Source organism: Coprinopsis cinerea (assembly GCF_000182895.1).
Source record: "Coprinopsis cinerea okayama7#130 chromosome 2 map unlocalized cont3.2, whole genome shotgun sequence".
NCBI classification, from domain to species: Eukaryota; Fungi; Basidiomycota; class Agaricomycetes; order Agaricales; family Psathyrellaceae; genus Coprinopsis; species Coprinopsis cinerea.
In genome coordinates, this window is record NW_003307543.1 from 3,470,124 (window position 1) to 3,484,101 (window position 13,978).

At 50.8% G+C, this 13,978-nt stretch overlaps 5 protein-coding genes across 5 annotated transcripts; 2 read left to right on the top strand and 3 right to left on the bottom strand.

Moving 5' to 3' along the window:
• Window positions 1–72: 72 nt before the first annotated feature.
• CC1G_04855 (multidrug resistance protein 1) lies at window positions 73–4,780 on the bottom strand (the record flags this gene model as incomplete). Its single annotated transcript, XM_001840959.2, has 17 exons — window positions 73–101; window positions 154–320; window positions 372–629; window positions 685–989; window positions 1,039–1,388; window positions 1,440–1,596; window positions 1,648–1,676; window positions 1,734–1,973; window positions 2,032–2,460; window positions 2,510–3,211; window positions 3,265–3,348; window positions 3,408–3,446; window positions 3,499–3,948; window positions 4,005–4,178; window positions 4,231–4,396; window positions 4,453–4,525; window positions 4,581–4,780. The coding sequence occupies 17 exons, from the start codon at window positions 4,778–4,780 to the stop codon at window positions 73–75; spliced, it is 3,852 nt and encodes a 1,283-aa protein (XP_001841011.2).
• Window positions 4,781–5,510: 730 nt separating this feature from the next.
• CC1G_04856 (hypothetical protein) lies at window positions 5,511–6,957 on the bottom strand (the record flags this gene model as incomplete). Its single annotated transcript, XM_001840960.1, has 3 exons — window positions 5,511–5,696; window positions 5,761–5,946; window positions 6,007–6,957. The coding sequence occupies 3 exons, from the start codon at window positions 6,955–6,957 to the stop codon at window positions 5,511–5,513; spliced, it is 1,323 nt and encodes a 440-aa protein (XP_001841012.1).
• Window positions 6,958–7,373: 416 nt separating this feature from the next.
• On the bottom strand, window positions 7,374–8,193 carry CC1G_04857 (hypothetical protein; the record flags this gene model as incomplete). The annotated part of the gene is made up of 4 exons (XM_001840961.2): window positions 7,374–7,511; window positions 7,576–7,710; window positions 7,774–8,091; window positions 8,152–8,193. 4 exons carry the CDS (start codon window positions 8,191–8,193, stop codon window positions 7,374–7,376), a joined length of 633 nt encoding a protein of 210 aa, XP_001841013.2.
• A 742-nt stretch (window positions 8,194–8,935) lies between these two features.
• Window positions 8,936–10,746, top strand: CC1G_04858 (hypothetical protein; the record flags this gene model as incomplete). Its single annotated transcript, XM_001840962.2, has 7 exons — window positions 8,936–8,966; window positions 9,415–9,502; window positions 9,557–9,818; window positions 9,880–10,209; window positions 10,263–10,376; window positions 10,591–10,638; window positions 10,693–10,746. The coding sequence occupies 7 exons, from the start codon at window positions 8,936–8,938 to the stop codon at window positions 10,744–10,746; spliced, it is 927 nt and encodes a 308-aa protein (XP_001841014.2).
• Window positions 10,747–11,612: 866 nt separating this feature from the next.
• CC1G_04859 (hypothetical protein) lies at window positions 11,613–12,270 on the top strand (the record flags this gene model as incomplete). Its single annotated transcript, XM_001840963.2, has 5 exons — window positions 11,613–11,629; window positions 11,688–11,730; window positions 11,892–11,954; window positions 12,013–12,035; window positions 12,228–12,270. The coding sequence occupies 5 exons, from the start codon at window positions 11,613–11,615 to the stop codon at window positions 12,268–12,270; spliced, it is 189 nt and encodes a 62-aa protein (XP_001841015.2).
• Window positions 12,271–13,978: the final 1,708 nt, after the last annotated feature.

A 13,978-nucleotide genomic window follows, 5' to 3' on the forward strand; every position in this document is an offset into this window, starting at 1 on the left:
GATAGTCTGTGTGCAATAGCGATCGTAGTTCGACCTTTCGCAGCTTGATCGAGCGCAGCTTGTACAACCTTCTCAGAATTGGAATCCAATGCAGACGTCGCCTGTGGGGAAGGTCAGGTCAACTCGAAAGCCAGGCAGAAAGGTAATGCGTACCTCGTCCAAGAGAAGGACCCGGGGGTTTCGAAGGAGAGCCCTTGCAATGGCGATGCGTTCTAAAGGAAATAGTTAGAATCAGAGTCGAGACAACCAGCTCGAGACACCCACGTTTTTGGCCACCTGAAAGTTGCGAGCCTTTACCTCCAACCTCTGTGTCGAAGCCCCTGAAAACTAGGTCAGCACAATGGAACTGGACCACCGGGGAATATACTTACTGAGGCAAAGACTGAATGAAATCGAGAATGTTTGCATCGCGACAGGCCGCCTCAATCTCCTCTTGCGTGACCTCGGAATGAGGCTTGATGGCGCCCAACAGGATATTGAACCGGATGGTACCAGCATAAAGCGTGGGCTCCTGCGACACAAGAGCCAACTGTTTGCGATACTCTTGAACATTGAGTTCCGAAATCTTCTCGCCATCCAGGTAGATCTCTCCAGCAAGCGGATCATAGAACCGTTCAACCAATTGGATTCTATCGAACACGCTTCAGAGAAAAGGCCGAGAGATGAGCATAGCGCGGGACTTACACAGTACTCTTCCCGGAACCACTAGCGCCAACCAGAGCGACGTATGTACCAGGTCGAACTTCGAAGGAGAAATCACGAAGGACGCGGACACCGGGTCGGGTTGGGTATCGGAAGTGGACGTTCTCGAAGCGGATATGTCCCTTGACTTGAGAGCGATCGGGTTTCTTCCCAGCATCTGATTCAGCATCGACCTCAGGATGGGAGTCGAATAGTTTGATGATATCGGAGCCGGCACTCTTGGCCGACGAAATGTCCGGAACGAACGAGAAGACGCTCCCCGCCTCCATATTACTGAACGTGGTTGCCTGGACAAAAATTAATCATTGTTCTCAAACGGAGGAGGACAGAACTCACCATGAGACCAACGAAGAACTGATAGGTGGTGATCTCGAATTTGGCGACCAAGCGGGAACCGAACCAGAAGGTGAGGGCGATAACGAACAGGACGACGGACTGGGAGAATGCATAGATTCCTTGACTCCAAACGGCGGTCTTGTTGGACTTGTGGAGAGGCTCCTCTAGACTTTTGCTGTACACGCGCAAACAGTCGTCTTCTCGTGTGAGCGCAGCGACAGTACGGATGGAACCAGCTGCTTCACAGGCCAATCGAGCAGAGTCTGCGTGAGCCTTTTTATTGACCTCATCCTTGAGGACGACCACGCGGAGACGGATGTAACCGGCGGATATGATCAGGGGCATGCACGCTAGTACAGAACATTAGCACCTGCAAATGGCCAACAAGGGTATAAACTTACCAATTCCAACGAGAGCAATCTTCCAGGAGACCGCTAGACCGAGAATTGAACCACCGATCAAGGTCGAGATCGCCTGGACGATTGTACTCAAGGTGACACCAGCGAGGCCACTGATCTTCTGTGGATGCTCGCTCAACCTAGATGTCAGGCTTCCGGTCTGTTGTAAAGGAATGAGCAAGCGAAGCACAGGGAATATAGATACACATACACTATTCTCATCTCGGTCGAAGTATTCAACTGCAATTCGGTACTTCGTCAGATAGGGATGAAAGGACAAGAGATGAGATCACTGACTGTCTTGTCGTAAAACTGCCTTGAAGGTCAACTGCCGAAGTCGACCGGTCAAAATGGCCGCGCAGGCAGAGAACAAGTAGTTGGTACCACCAATAGCAATGGTCGATCCAATCGCAATGATGAAGAACCACAACGCAGCTCTGTCTCCTTCGTATCGACGGGCTGCAGGGTCTTCCAAGGCAAAGCTATCAATTCCCATGGCGAAGACCAAGCCAAAGCATGGATACACCATGCCTGCAACTATCGGAGAACGTCAATACTTCCAACTGACAGAGGGACGGGAACAAAATGTACACACCAATGGCAAATAGCGTACCCCACAAGTACTTGCCCCATTGATCCCGGACAACAAGGCCTAGTCTCTTGAAGATGACGACGAAACCGTGAGCCTCGTCCTTCTGTTCGCCTCGTTCGCTTCGACGTTGCTCGATGATCTCGCTGGCCAGAGAACGTTGCGTGTTGCGACGGCCCAATGGGACTTCTTCCCGGGCGGCCTTGTCCATGTCCGCCTCCTCGTCTGGACCCGACTCTTCCTGTGCTTCATCGATGACCGTGCCCTCTTGCGACCTGAGCTTCTGAGCCTGGACCAACCGGGCATAATGTCCATCAAGGGCCATCAGCTCTGTGTGGGTTCCCGATTCCAACACACGACCTTCGCCCATGACATGGATGACGTCGGCATCCTTAATCGTGGAGAGTCGGTGGGCGATAGTGATAGTGGTTCGACCTAAACTGCGTTCAGACCAAATCGCTGGAGATGACTGTACCGAACATACCTGCAGCAGCCTTGTCGAGGGCGTCCTGGACAATGCCTTCAGACTGAGTGTCAAGTGCACTGGTGGCTTCATCCAGCAGCAGGATCCGAGGGTCGGAGACGATAGCACGGGCGATGGCGATACGCTGCTTCTGACCACCAGAAAGAAGGAACCCACGTTCGCCAACCATCGTGTCGTAACCCATAGGCATCTTGGAAATGAAACCATCGGCATTGGCTTTGATGCAAGCCTCCTTGATCAGCTTGAACTTCTCCTCTTCTGATACATGTTCGTAGGGCGTATTGATGAGACCGAAGGCGACGTTCTCTTTGATAGTCGTAGCGAAAAGCGTGGGTTCTTGGGAAACAAGGCCGATTTGCGATCGCAGCCACTTCAAGTTGAGGTCCTTGATATCGACACCGTCGAGCTTGACAACTCCGGATGTGGGATCGTAGAAACGTTCAATCAAGGAGATAGCGGTCGACTTTCCTGAGCCTGAAGCACCGACGAGTGCTGCGGTTTTCCCCGCCTGGAAAGTGAGAGAGAGGTCCTTGACGACTTGCACATCGGGACGAGACGGGTAACTGAAATCAATGTGCTCCAATGTAATTTCGCCGGTGACAGTCGCCGGCTTGAGGCCACCTTCGTTTGCAGAGTCGATGTCCGGGACACGGTCGATAGTGCTATACAACTTCGCCGCAGCACCAAGGGCGTTGTTGATTGCTATCTCGGCGAATCAGCATTGATGACCAACTAGGACGACTGCGCGATCGTACCTTCAAGCTCCGGTGGTAACATGACCAACGAGAAGGCTCCAATGATAATGGCGAAGATGACTGCGATGATTTCACCAGGGGTAGCTAGAGGGAATAGGTGGTTCACTTGAGATTAGGGACGGAAAAGAGCGCGAAAAACATACCATGGTTGCTGTTGATGAGCTTCATTCCAAAGTGGAAGGCTAAAGATATTGTCAGGTTCCAGCGTCGCTGTATAGGAGGCACCCGACTCACCCAATGAATACACGGCGTAATACGGGAAGAAGAAAAGAGCAAATCCACCGCCATTCCAGAGGGCGTTCTTCATGTCATACCCTAGAGCCTTGTCGACGTGAACATTGTAGAGGTTGGAGAGAATGGTCTGCGTCCCGAATGCCTGGGCAGTGCGGACGGTCGAGATGACTTCTTCGGCCAGAGTGCCGCCATCCGCAATATGAGTGCGCGCCAGCCTGTCTTGACTGTGAGCAGGAGACGAAAGGACAAGCGTGAAAATGACATACGTCATGTATTTGGATACGAAATGGTTCATGAAACCGCCTGTGAGGAGAAGACACGGCAGAATCGAGGACATCGCGAGAGCGAGACGCCAGGAGCGTATGTAGGCCAAGATGAAACCACAAACGAAGGCGCCGATAAAGTTGACTGCCAGCGCGACCTTCTCTGAGATGCCTTGTTGAACCAAGTCTAGACGAAACGGTTATGAAAAAGAGACCTTGAAGATAATGGCATAAGGAGCGTACGAGTGTCGGTCTGGATGCGAGTGGCGACCTCGCCGGGACCGACGTTGTCGAAGAAAGCAATGTCTTGACGAAGGACAGCCTGGAGGTACCTCTCTCGGACTCTCTTCGCGTTGACCTCTCCCGTGTAGACCCAGATGTACATGTAGAGGTAGGTGCATACGAACATTCCCAAACCTAATCGATGTCAGACGGGATCGAAGAAGGGGGACGCGAGTAAACAGCTCACCGATGTAGACCAAGTAGCTGGCATTCTTTGCCGCATTCGTGCGGAAGCTATCCGCGGCGGCGGCGATGGCTGCAGCAGAGTCTGCGTCGCCGGTTGAACCACTGACTGCATGACCGAAATTGATGAAGTCTTGTGTAAGATTGCCGAACATCAGAGACATTAATGGCTAGGAGAACATATAGAGTCAGACCGAGCCATTCTTTACAATAAAAACTGCTTTACCTGGGCCGCCCCAGCTGCTGCAGCAGCAATCAACCCAATTAAATCAAGGAAGAGTTCGAATTTGGTAGAAAACCTAGGGTGACGATTAGAAACCGCTCTGATATGTCATTTGAGTTAGATATGCGCACCTGAAAAGCTGGGTAAAGGTAACAGGTGGTACCGCGGGGTCTGCCTTCACTTCGACATCTTTTGTACCCTCCGCGTCGTCGATCCTCTCCTTCTTCTCGGAAACTGATGATGCCTTCGAACGTGAGTACCATTTCTTCGAGCTCGCCTTTGGCTGCTCTGAGGGCCGCGTTTTTTCGTCCGCCTCGTCGACCGAGGTCATGGTGGTCGCCGCAGGAAACAACGAATGCGGTGGGCGTTACGGCAAAGGTGCATCCGTTTCTGCATAATAAATATTGTGACGCGCTTCGGTTGTTCCGCAGCTCGGGATCACTATCAAATCGTACCACCAACCGACGTCAAAACTTGGCTTGGTACTGGAGATTTTGGAGAGCGTGGACAATGTGCCAAGATCAACTGGTCATCTCATTCCAAGCGCCAGGCGTCCACTTTTCCACTTTTCTAACCTTTCTAGGTTGAAATACAATCAAGTAGACTCGCTGTAAAGTGTCTGAATGAAAAGGATGGAAAAGGCTTGGGCCGCGGTGGTAATCATCTGTGATTTGAAACGAGTCAAGTGCCTTGTCTTGGGCCTTGGCGGAAGTCGGCACCAGAGTTCGTTCGAACAGGTTCGAACCGATTGTCGATGGCTCAGGCTGTTGACTCGACGATACCGATGAGTTGCGAGGGATGCGCAATGCTCTCCTCTTCAATTTAATCGTCACAAGGGAGGTGTACAGAAGTCAGACTTGGCTACTCAGCTTAACTTTTCCAAGTACTTTCCGTCGGACTACTCTCACGGGCGCTTAAAACCATGATCATTATCATTAGAGGCCAGTCACTGTAACTGACAAGCGATAGGATACTAGAGTAGGCAACGACGCTGTTCATGACTTGGAAATATACTACTGACTTCGTCTTGCCAACGTGGCGTCTAGGAGGCATCATCCGTGTCATAAGTCATAAGTTACTCGGGGATACCAGACCGAAAGTGAATCCACGAAACTGGGGTCCTTTGGTTTCTGCTGCAGAGTTATCAAGCGAATTTTGTCGAGATCCAGGTCCCGTGCTGCAGGCCATTTCTCTTGTGCATATGTCCTGCTTTGAGGCTCGCTGGGTTCTGGGTCTACTCCTTTCCTCTGTAGTAGGATGGGGATCATAGTTAACAAGTATTCGGAAGGTGATTGAAACTGAGTCCTTTACCTGGACCGATGAGTAGAGATTGAACAGTTCTCTACCAAGCTTGTGTGCGAGCTCTTGTCGAGTAATGGACTCGAGCATTGGGTTCAAAATATTGGGGGTTCTGGCTTCCGAGTCGTCGAGACTGGCGATGGAGCAGCATAGCAGAGGTTTCCCAGGTAGCACATCGACCTCCTTCACAAAGGGGACCTTCAGAAGTGCTCGACGTCAATATCAATGTAATCGTCAACAGATGGAAGAATTACGCACATTGTAGGCAACGCGTATCAAGGGACAAGCCCCACCCAACTCGAAAGCAAGGTCCTCGCCGTCATCAATGGGCTTCTTCTCGAGCAAGTGGCGAATGGGCACACCCATCTTCTTGTCCAGAATAAACGTTATAGTGACCGCCGACTTCCCTGTCTCTGCTGCATAATCGTACGGACCAATACCTATGACGGCCTCCAACGGCTTGTGCCCTGTCTTGGCCTTGGGGTCCAATGAAACCTTTACACCGTCGGCTGTGCCAATGACATCTTTTGCGTGTTCTATACCAAAGCCAATGTTCTTGCCGCGCTGAACCGGTTGGCTCAAATTGAAACCAACATTCGCGAACTCCCACGGCAGGCTCGGGTATGGTGAGTCTGGATTGAGGAATGTGTCAATCCATTTTTTCTCTAATTCGACATCCTTCAAGTCGTCTATGGCAGCCTTCGTTGAGGACTCGTCCTGAGGTTGTTTGCTGGCCATGGGGGGAGAAACGGAGGTGTGGGCCTTGGATGCAGGCGTAACAGCACTCCTTGTCGTCGCGTCTCGCCTTGTAGCCTGCACATCTGCCGCCGAACCCTTCTTGACCAACGAAGACGAAGACTCTTTAGGCGACGAGCTGTTCTTGCTGACGAGAGGTGCAGTGGCCTTGGGATTGGCGGTATGAGTGGCCTTGGGATTGGTGGTAGCGCGGGTATTGGCTGGAATGGCATCGCGTGCAGAGTGGGGTTGGTTCTGGCCCAGTGGAGGTACGGCCTGATTCGACTCGGATCGATTATGACGCCGTTTCTTCTTTCCAAGAGGCTTCGTAGGGGATGGTGGGAGGTTTTCGTTCGGGGCGCGTATGTTTGGGGATGATCGCTTGCATTTCACAGCGTCACTTGGTTTGGGAAGGGAGCGGTTGGTGTCCTTCAGGCCAGCCTTAGGGACGGAAATGGGTGGAAGGATGGGCATGTGGTTGATAGAGAAAGGGAACTGTAGAAAAGCAATAAAAGAAGGCGGAGGGTAGATGGAAAGTTAAGTTAATGAAATGAAGAAAGTTGTATTGGTGAGCAGGAGGGAGCGACCCCTCTCTATTTATACTCTGCAAGTATGTTCTTTGGAGGGCTAGTCGCCACTGAGTGTCTTTGAATTGCAATGGAAATCCCCTTTGAAGTTCTTGAGGCCAGAGTCTAGCCACTCGGAGGCATGTTTCCCTTTCAACGAGCGTCCGAATTCAAGGCCACAGTTGCGTATACAAAGGCCGCGACATTTGAAAGGGAAATGCAAGTGAATAGCCATTAGCAGTGACTCATTAAAGGATATGGACATACAACATAATTTAATCAGTTGACAAAGGGAGAGGGAGAAGTCAACGAAGCCACATCTAGTTAAGCCCAATCAAATGCGAGGACGGGGATCCAGGTGTTCTTGTAGTAGTTTAATCCCATTAGGCGAACTTGCGAGGTGCTGACCTCCCGGAGATCCCATCGACGAGTGGTGGCGTCGAGGCGCTGTGGGCCCCATTGCTGCGAGTGGCGACTGTGAGCGAAGAACCAAAGGAACAAAGAATAGTTGCAAAGACACACGCACCAACTTTCCCTTTCTACCTGCCACAATAAACTCACTTATCTTGAAGCTCAGCCACTTTGCTAGTTCAGAGCGAGTCAGCGGTCCGCGATCTGTCATACATCCCAACGTCTCTCTGCTATTGTCCGTCCCAGGCCACTGGTAGAAGCAAACACACAGGTATTAGAAGGAGAAAGGAACGATAGCGTGATGGGGACGTACGTCAATCATAATCCAAGTCTGTCTCCATCCACGTGAGTAGAAGACTTGGTCAAACGGACTGTCCACTTCGACTTCCTCTCGGAGGATGTCCCGGATGTACGGACCCGGTCTTCCGTTCACACTGAACAAGATGCTAGGAACCGATGGTGGTCCCAGAAATTCTGGTCGGCGAGGGAGTAAGGTTACCACATCTTCTCTGTTGTTGACATTCATCCGCTGGTAGCTTCCGTCGAGAATGGATTGTGGTGTTGGATGAACGGGAACAGATAAAGTGTGGATCTGTCCTGGTGCGAGCAAACCCCAGTCTTGTGTGATGGGCTAAGAAAATTATTGTAAGCATCGTACTTGTGAAGAAGGGGAAGCTCATCGTTTCCTCACCTGTACGGAGCCTAGTACAGGCCGAGGGTTTGAACGACTCATTACTATGATGGGCCCTCTGTCAGAGTCAAGAGTCGGATTGCCATCACTGGACTTACCGTGCAGCGCGTGGTTCAACAGCGGGGAAGGAGGTTGGGAATTCACTTTCGACGTAGCCACAGTTTTATATGTTTAGGACTATCGCGGACCCAACCACGGAGAGCACAAGCACCAGAACTAGCGCCAGCTCATGATTATTCCGAGCGGAAACAATCGTCCGTCTTGTTCAGACCTTGTTCCTCCACCTCCCGATACCAAGCATTACTGAGCGACGACAACAGGCCCTCCAAAATGGGCTCGGTAGAAAGGGCGACAACGATTAATCTAGCGACTCTAGCCCCCTGAACGAGGTGGCATTTGCCACAATTGGAGGGCACTCGAACATAGTTGAGATTAGTAACACGTCGGGAGAGGAACCTGGAACGAGATTGGTAACACGGCGAAGTCGATCTGAAGGGTTCGGCCCTGTCTCTGAGATTGCGCCCCATTGAGACTCAAACGAGTACAAGGACATACCTGCCAACGATCAGGACCGTAGGGTCGTTCCGGCGAGAGATGACCCCAAGAGACCGTGGCAGTTCCTGGATCCTAGATGCCAGAATACAAGGGACAAGGTCCTCGCTGATGGTAATAGCACTCGGTAGGCTACAGGTTATTGTGGTCCTCTTCTAGCTGGTGTTGAAAAGTATCACCGTACTCAATTTGGCACCGTGATTTCTGTCGACAGGGAGAAGCAGGGAGAACGATGGCAGTCGAGACGCCGAGACTCGGACCTGGTCAGATTCCAATGATAGTATTAGATCCACATCACTTGAAGCGTCATGCATATCGAGTTCAAGCTGCTGATATCAGAGTGGTCGCCGAGGCTGTTCTTTGAATCGTAACGCGTAAAGCTTGGTGCACGGTTCAAGACTCAAGCTCAAGTTGCAGAGGTGACAGCGTTTGACGGCGAGTGTAACGGGGTCGTGGCCTGGCCCGGGCCGCCCGGCACATTCCGGATGACCAATGCCTCGGCAAGAAGGCATCATCGCCATGCCGCAGTCTGGCGAAACGGCCGCGTTCGGTCATGTTTTTTTTCGCTTGCTTTCCGCGTCATTGACCATCCATATCCTTCATACACACCATTTCGTGCAGTTATCCTGTTACCTGGGTTTATCATTTGCGGTCCCCAGCCATAATTGCAACACATTGGTTATCGGGACAATTTCAAGTTGGATACTGTAGGTGTATGTATGGTTCAGAAGGACTTCGGCGAATGTGCGTTCGAATTCATCGATTCAGTCAATATATACCACAACCACAAGTGCCAGTGGTACGTCCTGTTTCAGTGTCTTCCTCCTGTTCTCACACCAGCCTTTCCTTTCAGGGTGGCACCATTTTCTGCAACAAGTGTGGTCTCAAAAGCAGTGATTCCACCGGACACTGTCTCTTCGCTGGATGTATCTCCTGGTTTCAGAGAGCTTCAACGGCGCCGAGCTGGCCTTCTATCTCACCTCTTCGCTGGAGAGGTGGAGGCATATCCTAACGCAAACCTCCGACAATATCAACAACAGGCTTTGATGGAGGGTGACGAACCAGACGCCCGTTTCGTGCTTGACTCGCCTCATGACTACTTACCTGGAAGAGGCGTTCGCAGACACGGATAAAACATTTGTCGACCTGATCTTATCAGCTGAATCCCATCACCAGCGGGCTGCCCGGTTGCTACTCGACAGGGTATACTCGGGCGCTTGTGCAACACTGGTATTTTACGACGCTGCTTCTCGGGCACAGACCATCGCAAACTTCGACGACTGTCGCGCTGCCATCCTTGGTCAACCAACGAGAACTCCAGGCGGAAGGGTGACGTACACGGCTCACGTCGTCACCAAGGACCACCTTCTCTCGGAACGTGACTCGAAAATGACCCACGGCCTCAGCGACTGCACTCGAAAGTCGATTGCCGACCTGACCGGCCTGTCGTCAAGGTGTTTGGGCTCGCTGGCCTCAAACGGGGCAGTCATGTACAAGAACGAGCTTGTGAATGCTCCTCGTCTGAACCTCCAAATAGTCCATGAAGGGCCATTGTCTAGTCCGGGCCTATCGTCGAGGCAGACCCTGATCTTACGAACATCAAGATCGAGTCAGGAGACTTTTTTATCATCGGAACACACGAGTTATGGACCACGGTATCAACCGAAGAGGCTGTAGGTATTGTTGGGCTATGGCTCCAGCAGCGTGAGGATCGGAAAACAAGTGAAGACTTCGCAACCGAGGGACTCGACCGATATTCTAGGTGTGATTTGCCCATAGCGCCACTCACAGACATACAGAACGAAGAACCCAACAAACAGTACAGCTGCATGGAAGTCAACGTCGCCATCCATTGCACTTGTTAAATTGTTTGGGAGGAGCGGATAGCCATCTCCTCAATTCATGGGTTTCACCTCACTTTCAGGAGAGGAAAACGTAAGTGTGCGTAATCACGATTTCGAGAATGCTCACGACTCGTCTTGCCCCTAGGCCAGCGAATCGAAACGGTTTGCCATGCACTGTAATGGCGTTTTAGGAGGTTGAATCTGGACAGTGTTGTTCTTGAACGAAGAGAAAGGCCGTCGTGGGGGTAACACATATCGGATCGGACTGCCTCAGTTTCATTTTCTAAATTCTCGGTGATATTCATAGATATCAGAACGTTGTTATCCCACCACTCTGTAGTCCGCCTCGTATATGCCTCTCTCTCTTGGAAGGCGATTTAGACCTCAGAGGTGGATGACGTGGGCACGAACGTGGTGGTATGGTCGGATCCTTGCGGAAAGATTTCGCCCAGGGAAGCGGCATTCTGCAAACAATGTGTTCAAGTAGCAGCTGGGCACTACTGGAATGACATAAACTGTCATATGAGCAACTGCTGATATACGTACTGCGGGGATCTAATATATCCAGTGCTTTCCCGCAGAGTTCGGGATGAGTTTCAGGACCTCATTCCCACTCGCATGAGATACAGTTCTTCGATTATTGCACTGCTCACTTTAAATTTCAAGATTTGTTGTACTCAACTGGCGTCGCTGGGATTGAGTTGAACACAACAGTCTCCCCACGTACCTCCCAACTGGACCAACACTCACCAAGTGGTAGATTCTGCCTTTGTAGATAAGTGATTTCGATGAAGCGTGATGGACAGCCCTTTCCCTAAGATCATCTCACTCTACAGCTCAGATAGATGCATGCCTATTGAAGATGCGATGGGGCGTTAATGTGATGCCTGGTGTTTTGTTCTCGAAACACAAGGTCAGTCGAAAGTATTTCGAATCTGAGTAGGCCTTATTCGAGCAGTATAAATGTCCTGTAAACCGAAGCAGTCTCCATATTCATCCTCACTACCTTTCAGCGTTCATTCTAACGCTGCTTCTCAACTTTCGTCCCAACACACCTGTATTGAAATGTGTCGCATCATTCGGTAAGAGTCTTCAAAACAGATTATTGGGGGCTCACCTCACTTAATATGATTTATTCAGCGCCATTAAGGTCTACACCGTCTGCCAGCACCAAGAACAACTCGTAGGCGCCATTTACCATTGAGCCGAAACCGAATCTACCTCTGACCCCATGTTCCACTTGACCCAGCCGGAAAGGAATGTACGTATTTGATTCGTCGCGACTCTGTTCGACTCGATTGACCCGATTTTAACCCAGATGGACTGTGGAAGCGCTAACTGCAGGTTCAGCCCTGTCCATCCCCCTACTTGTACCCCGCCAAACTGCAGAACTACCTGCGCTCAGCAGTGCGTACTCGTCATCGGTTGCTCCCCCCAATCCTGTACTGACTCGCAGATTACTTAGGCGCGGATTCCCTTCTATCCACAGTAAGCATAAGCCCCTTCTGCGGAACCATCATTCATCATGAACTTACCCGTGCGACAGACATGCAGGTGCACTCGCTGTGTCCCAAGTGCCAGTAGTCGCGGATCGCTTTAAGCGCCCGTCGGTATATTTCACTGTTCGTAGGTTGTACATTCGCAATGCCACGTTAACCAGATATTTTTGGCGCACTTCAGTGCATACCTGTGGGCGGCTGTACACACACGAGGATATTCTTGACTACGGGAGGATGTTCCCGTCCAAATTCACCCTTAAGACCTCCAAGGGTACGTGGCAGAGAGGCACGCGACCGATCATCATGAATCTTGCGGTATTCTCGGAGCCCACTGTCGAGTTTGGGCGCCGCCCATTGTCGGGTATGTTGGTGGCGAGCACATCTTCCCACTCAGCGTAGTGCCTACCGATCATGAAATGGAAGAATCTATGATTCATGGCGACGAGGAGATCAGAAGGGCAGACCGGATTGGTTTAAAGCAGTTCGAGTGGGACATCATCGTGTAGGTGCACGGGAAACCTGTGTGTAGTCATACAAAGGAAACACGTTTCTTTTCCTTTTTGATCGCCAATGCGCCAGATGCGGAGGATTGAGCTTCTTGAGGCCCGTTGCTCTCCTTCTGTTGGCGCTTAAGCTTTTTCCGCTTAGATCTCCGAGCGGCTAATTCTGCTTTTTTCTCTTTCTGTTAGATAGAACCAAATTCACGAAAAAATATCAGTATTCTGGGACTGGGAAGGCGTATTCAATTGTCAAATCGACGACGAGGCACACACCAATTTCAATCTCGCTTCAGAAAGTTTTTTCGGTTTTGTGTCCTTCGGGGGTGTCAGTGAGACTATTAAAGAGAGCACTTCATCAACTACCCGCCTTTACCGCTTGAATCCGCCTTTCTGATTTGAGCTTACTGTCCTCTTCCTTTGCCGTAGCAATAGACTCTGCTAATTTCAGCGCTCCCTGACGTCCACAAACACACCCGTGAGCGAGACGAAAGTGGGATATGAGAAAAACTTACATCATTATTGAGAAAGGTTTTGCGCTGCTTTCCTTTCCCTTTCGCCTTTCCCGTCGCAGAAGTGCCATCGAGCCCCATGAGTGGAAGAAGCAAGACCCACTGCGGCCCCTTCACACACGGCAACCTGCACCCAGCCCCAATTGCGTCACGGGAAAAGTTTTGGGTCGGAGATTGCGTAGGCCAATCGGAGATCAGAACTTCCGGTTCCCAATTCCGGCGCACCGAGATAAGTACCCATGGCCAGAGTCCATGCCGACTTGATCGACGGCGTTCTACTAAGTATGACGCTGGGTCCCAGCAGGTTAGTTCAGTTCTACTCGTGGGCACCAAAAGTGATGGCACTCTCACGGTTTCTCTGCCAAAATCGCGACATTGTAGCCGCGATAAGCCAGTACCTACTGCACGTATTCCTTGCAAACTTTGCATGAAGAGTTCGTTCTCAGCCTTGTATAAGCTATCCAAAGATGAACCCAATAGAGACAATACTCGCCGAGATCCACATTGGTCTCAAATGTATATTTTCGACATAATTTTCCTCTTGCACTTTCAGTTTAGGAGTCATTCCAACTCAAACTCCTTGATATGGTAGGTACGTACAGCCTAAACTTATATCTCAAGCGGTTTGGTGAAATCTTTCTGCATTGCTGAGAAAAGTCTTGAACGAGTTGCCAGTAACAGGGTGCCATCACTTTTGGTGCCCACGAGTATCTGTCTTGAGACATCTCGACTTGGTGAGTCACTAATGCACCATGGTTAACTGTATTCTATATATCTTCGACTCGGATTATCCTCACGATCCATGCCGGTCTTTTCCCCCTGCCTGCACTTTCGTTTGCGCTGCTTACACTGGGTAATATCTGCCAGGAAGTATGGCCTGTCATGCTTAATTAAACGCCAGCGGTCACTAGGCACTGGTTAAA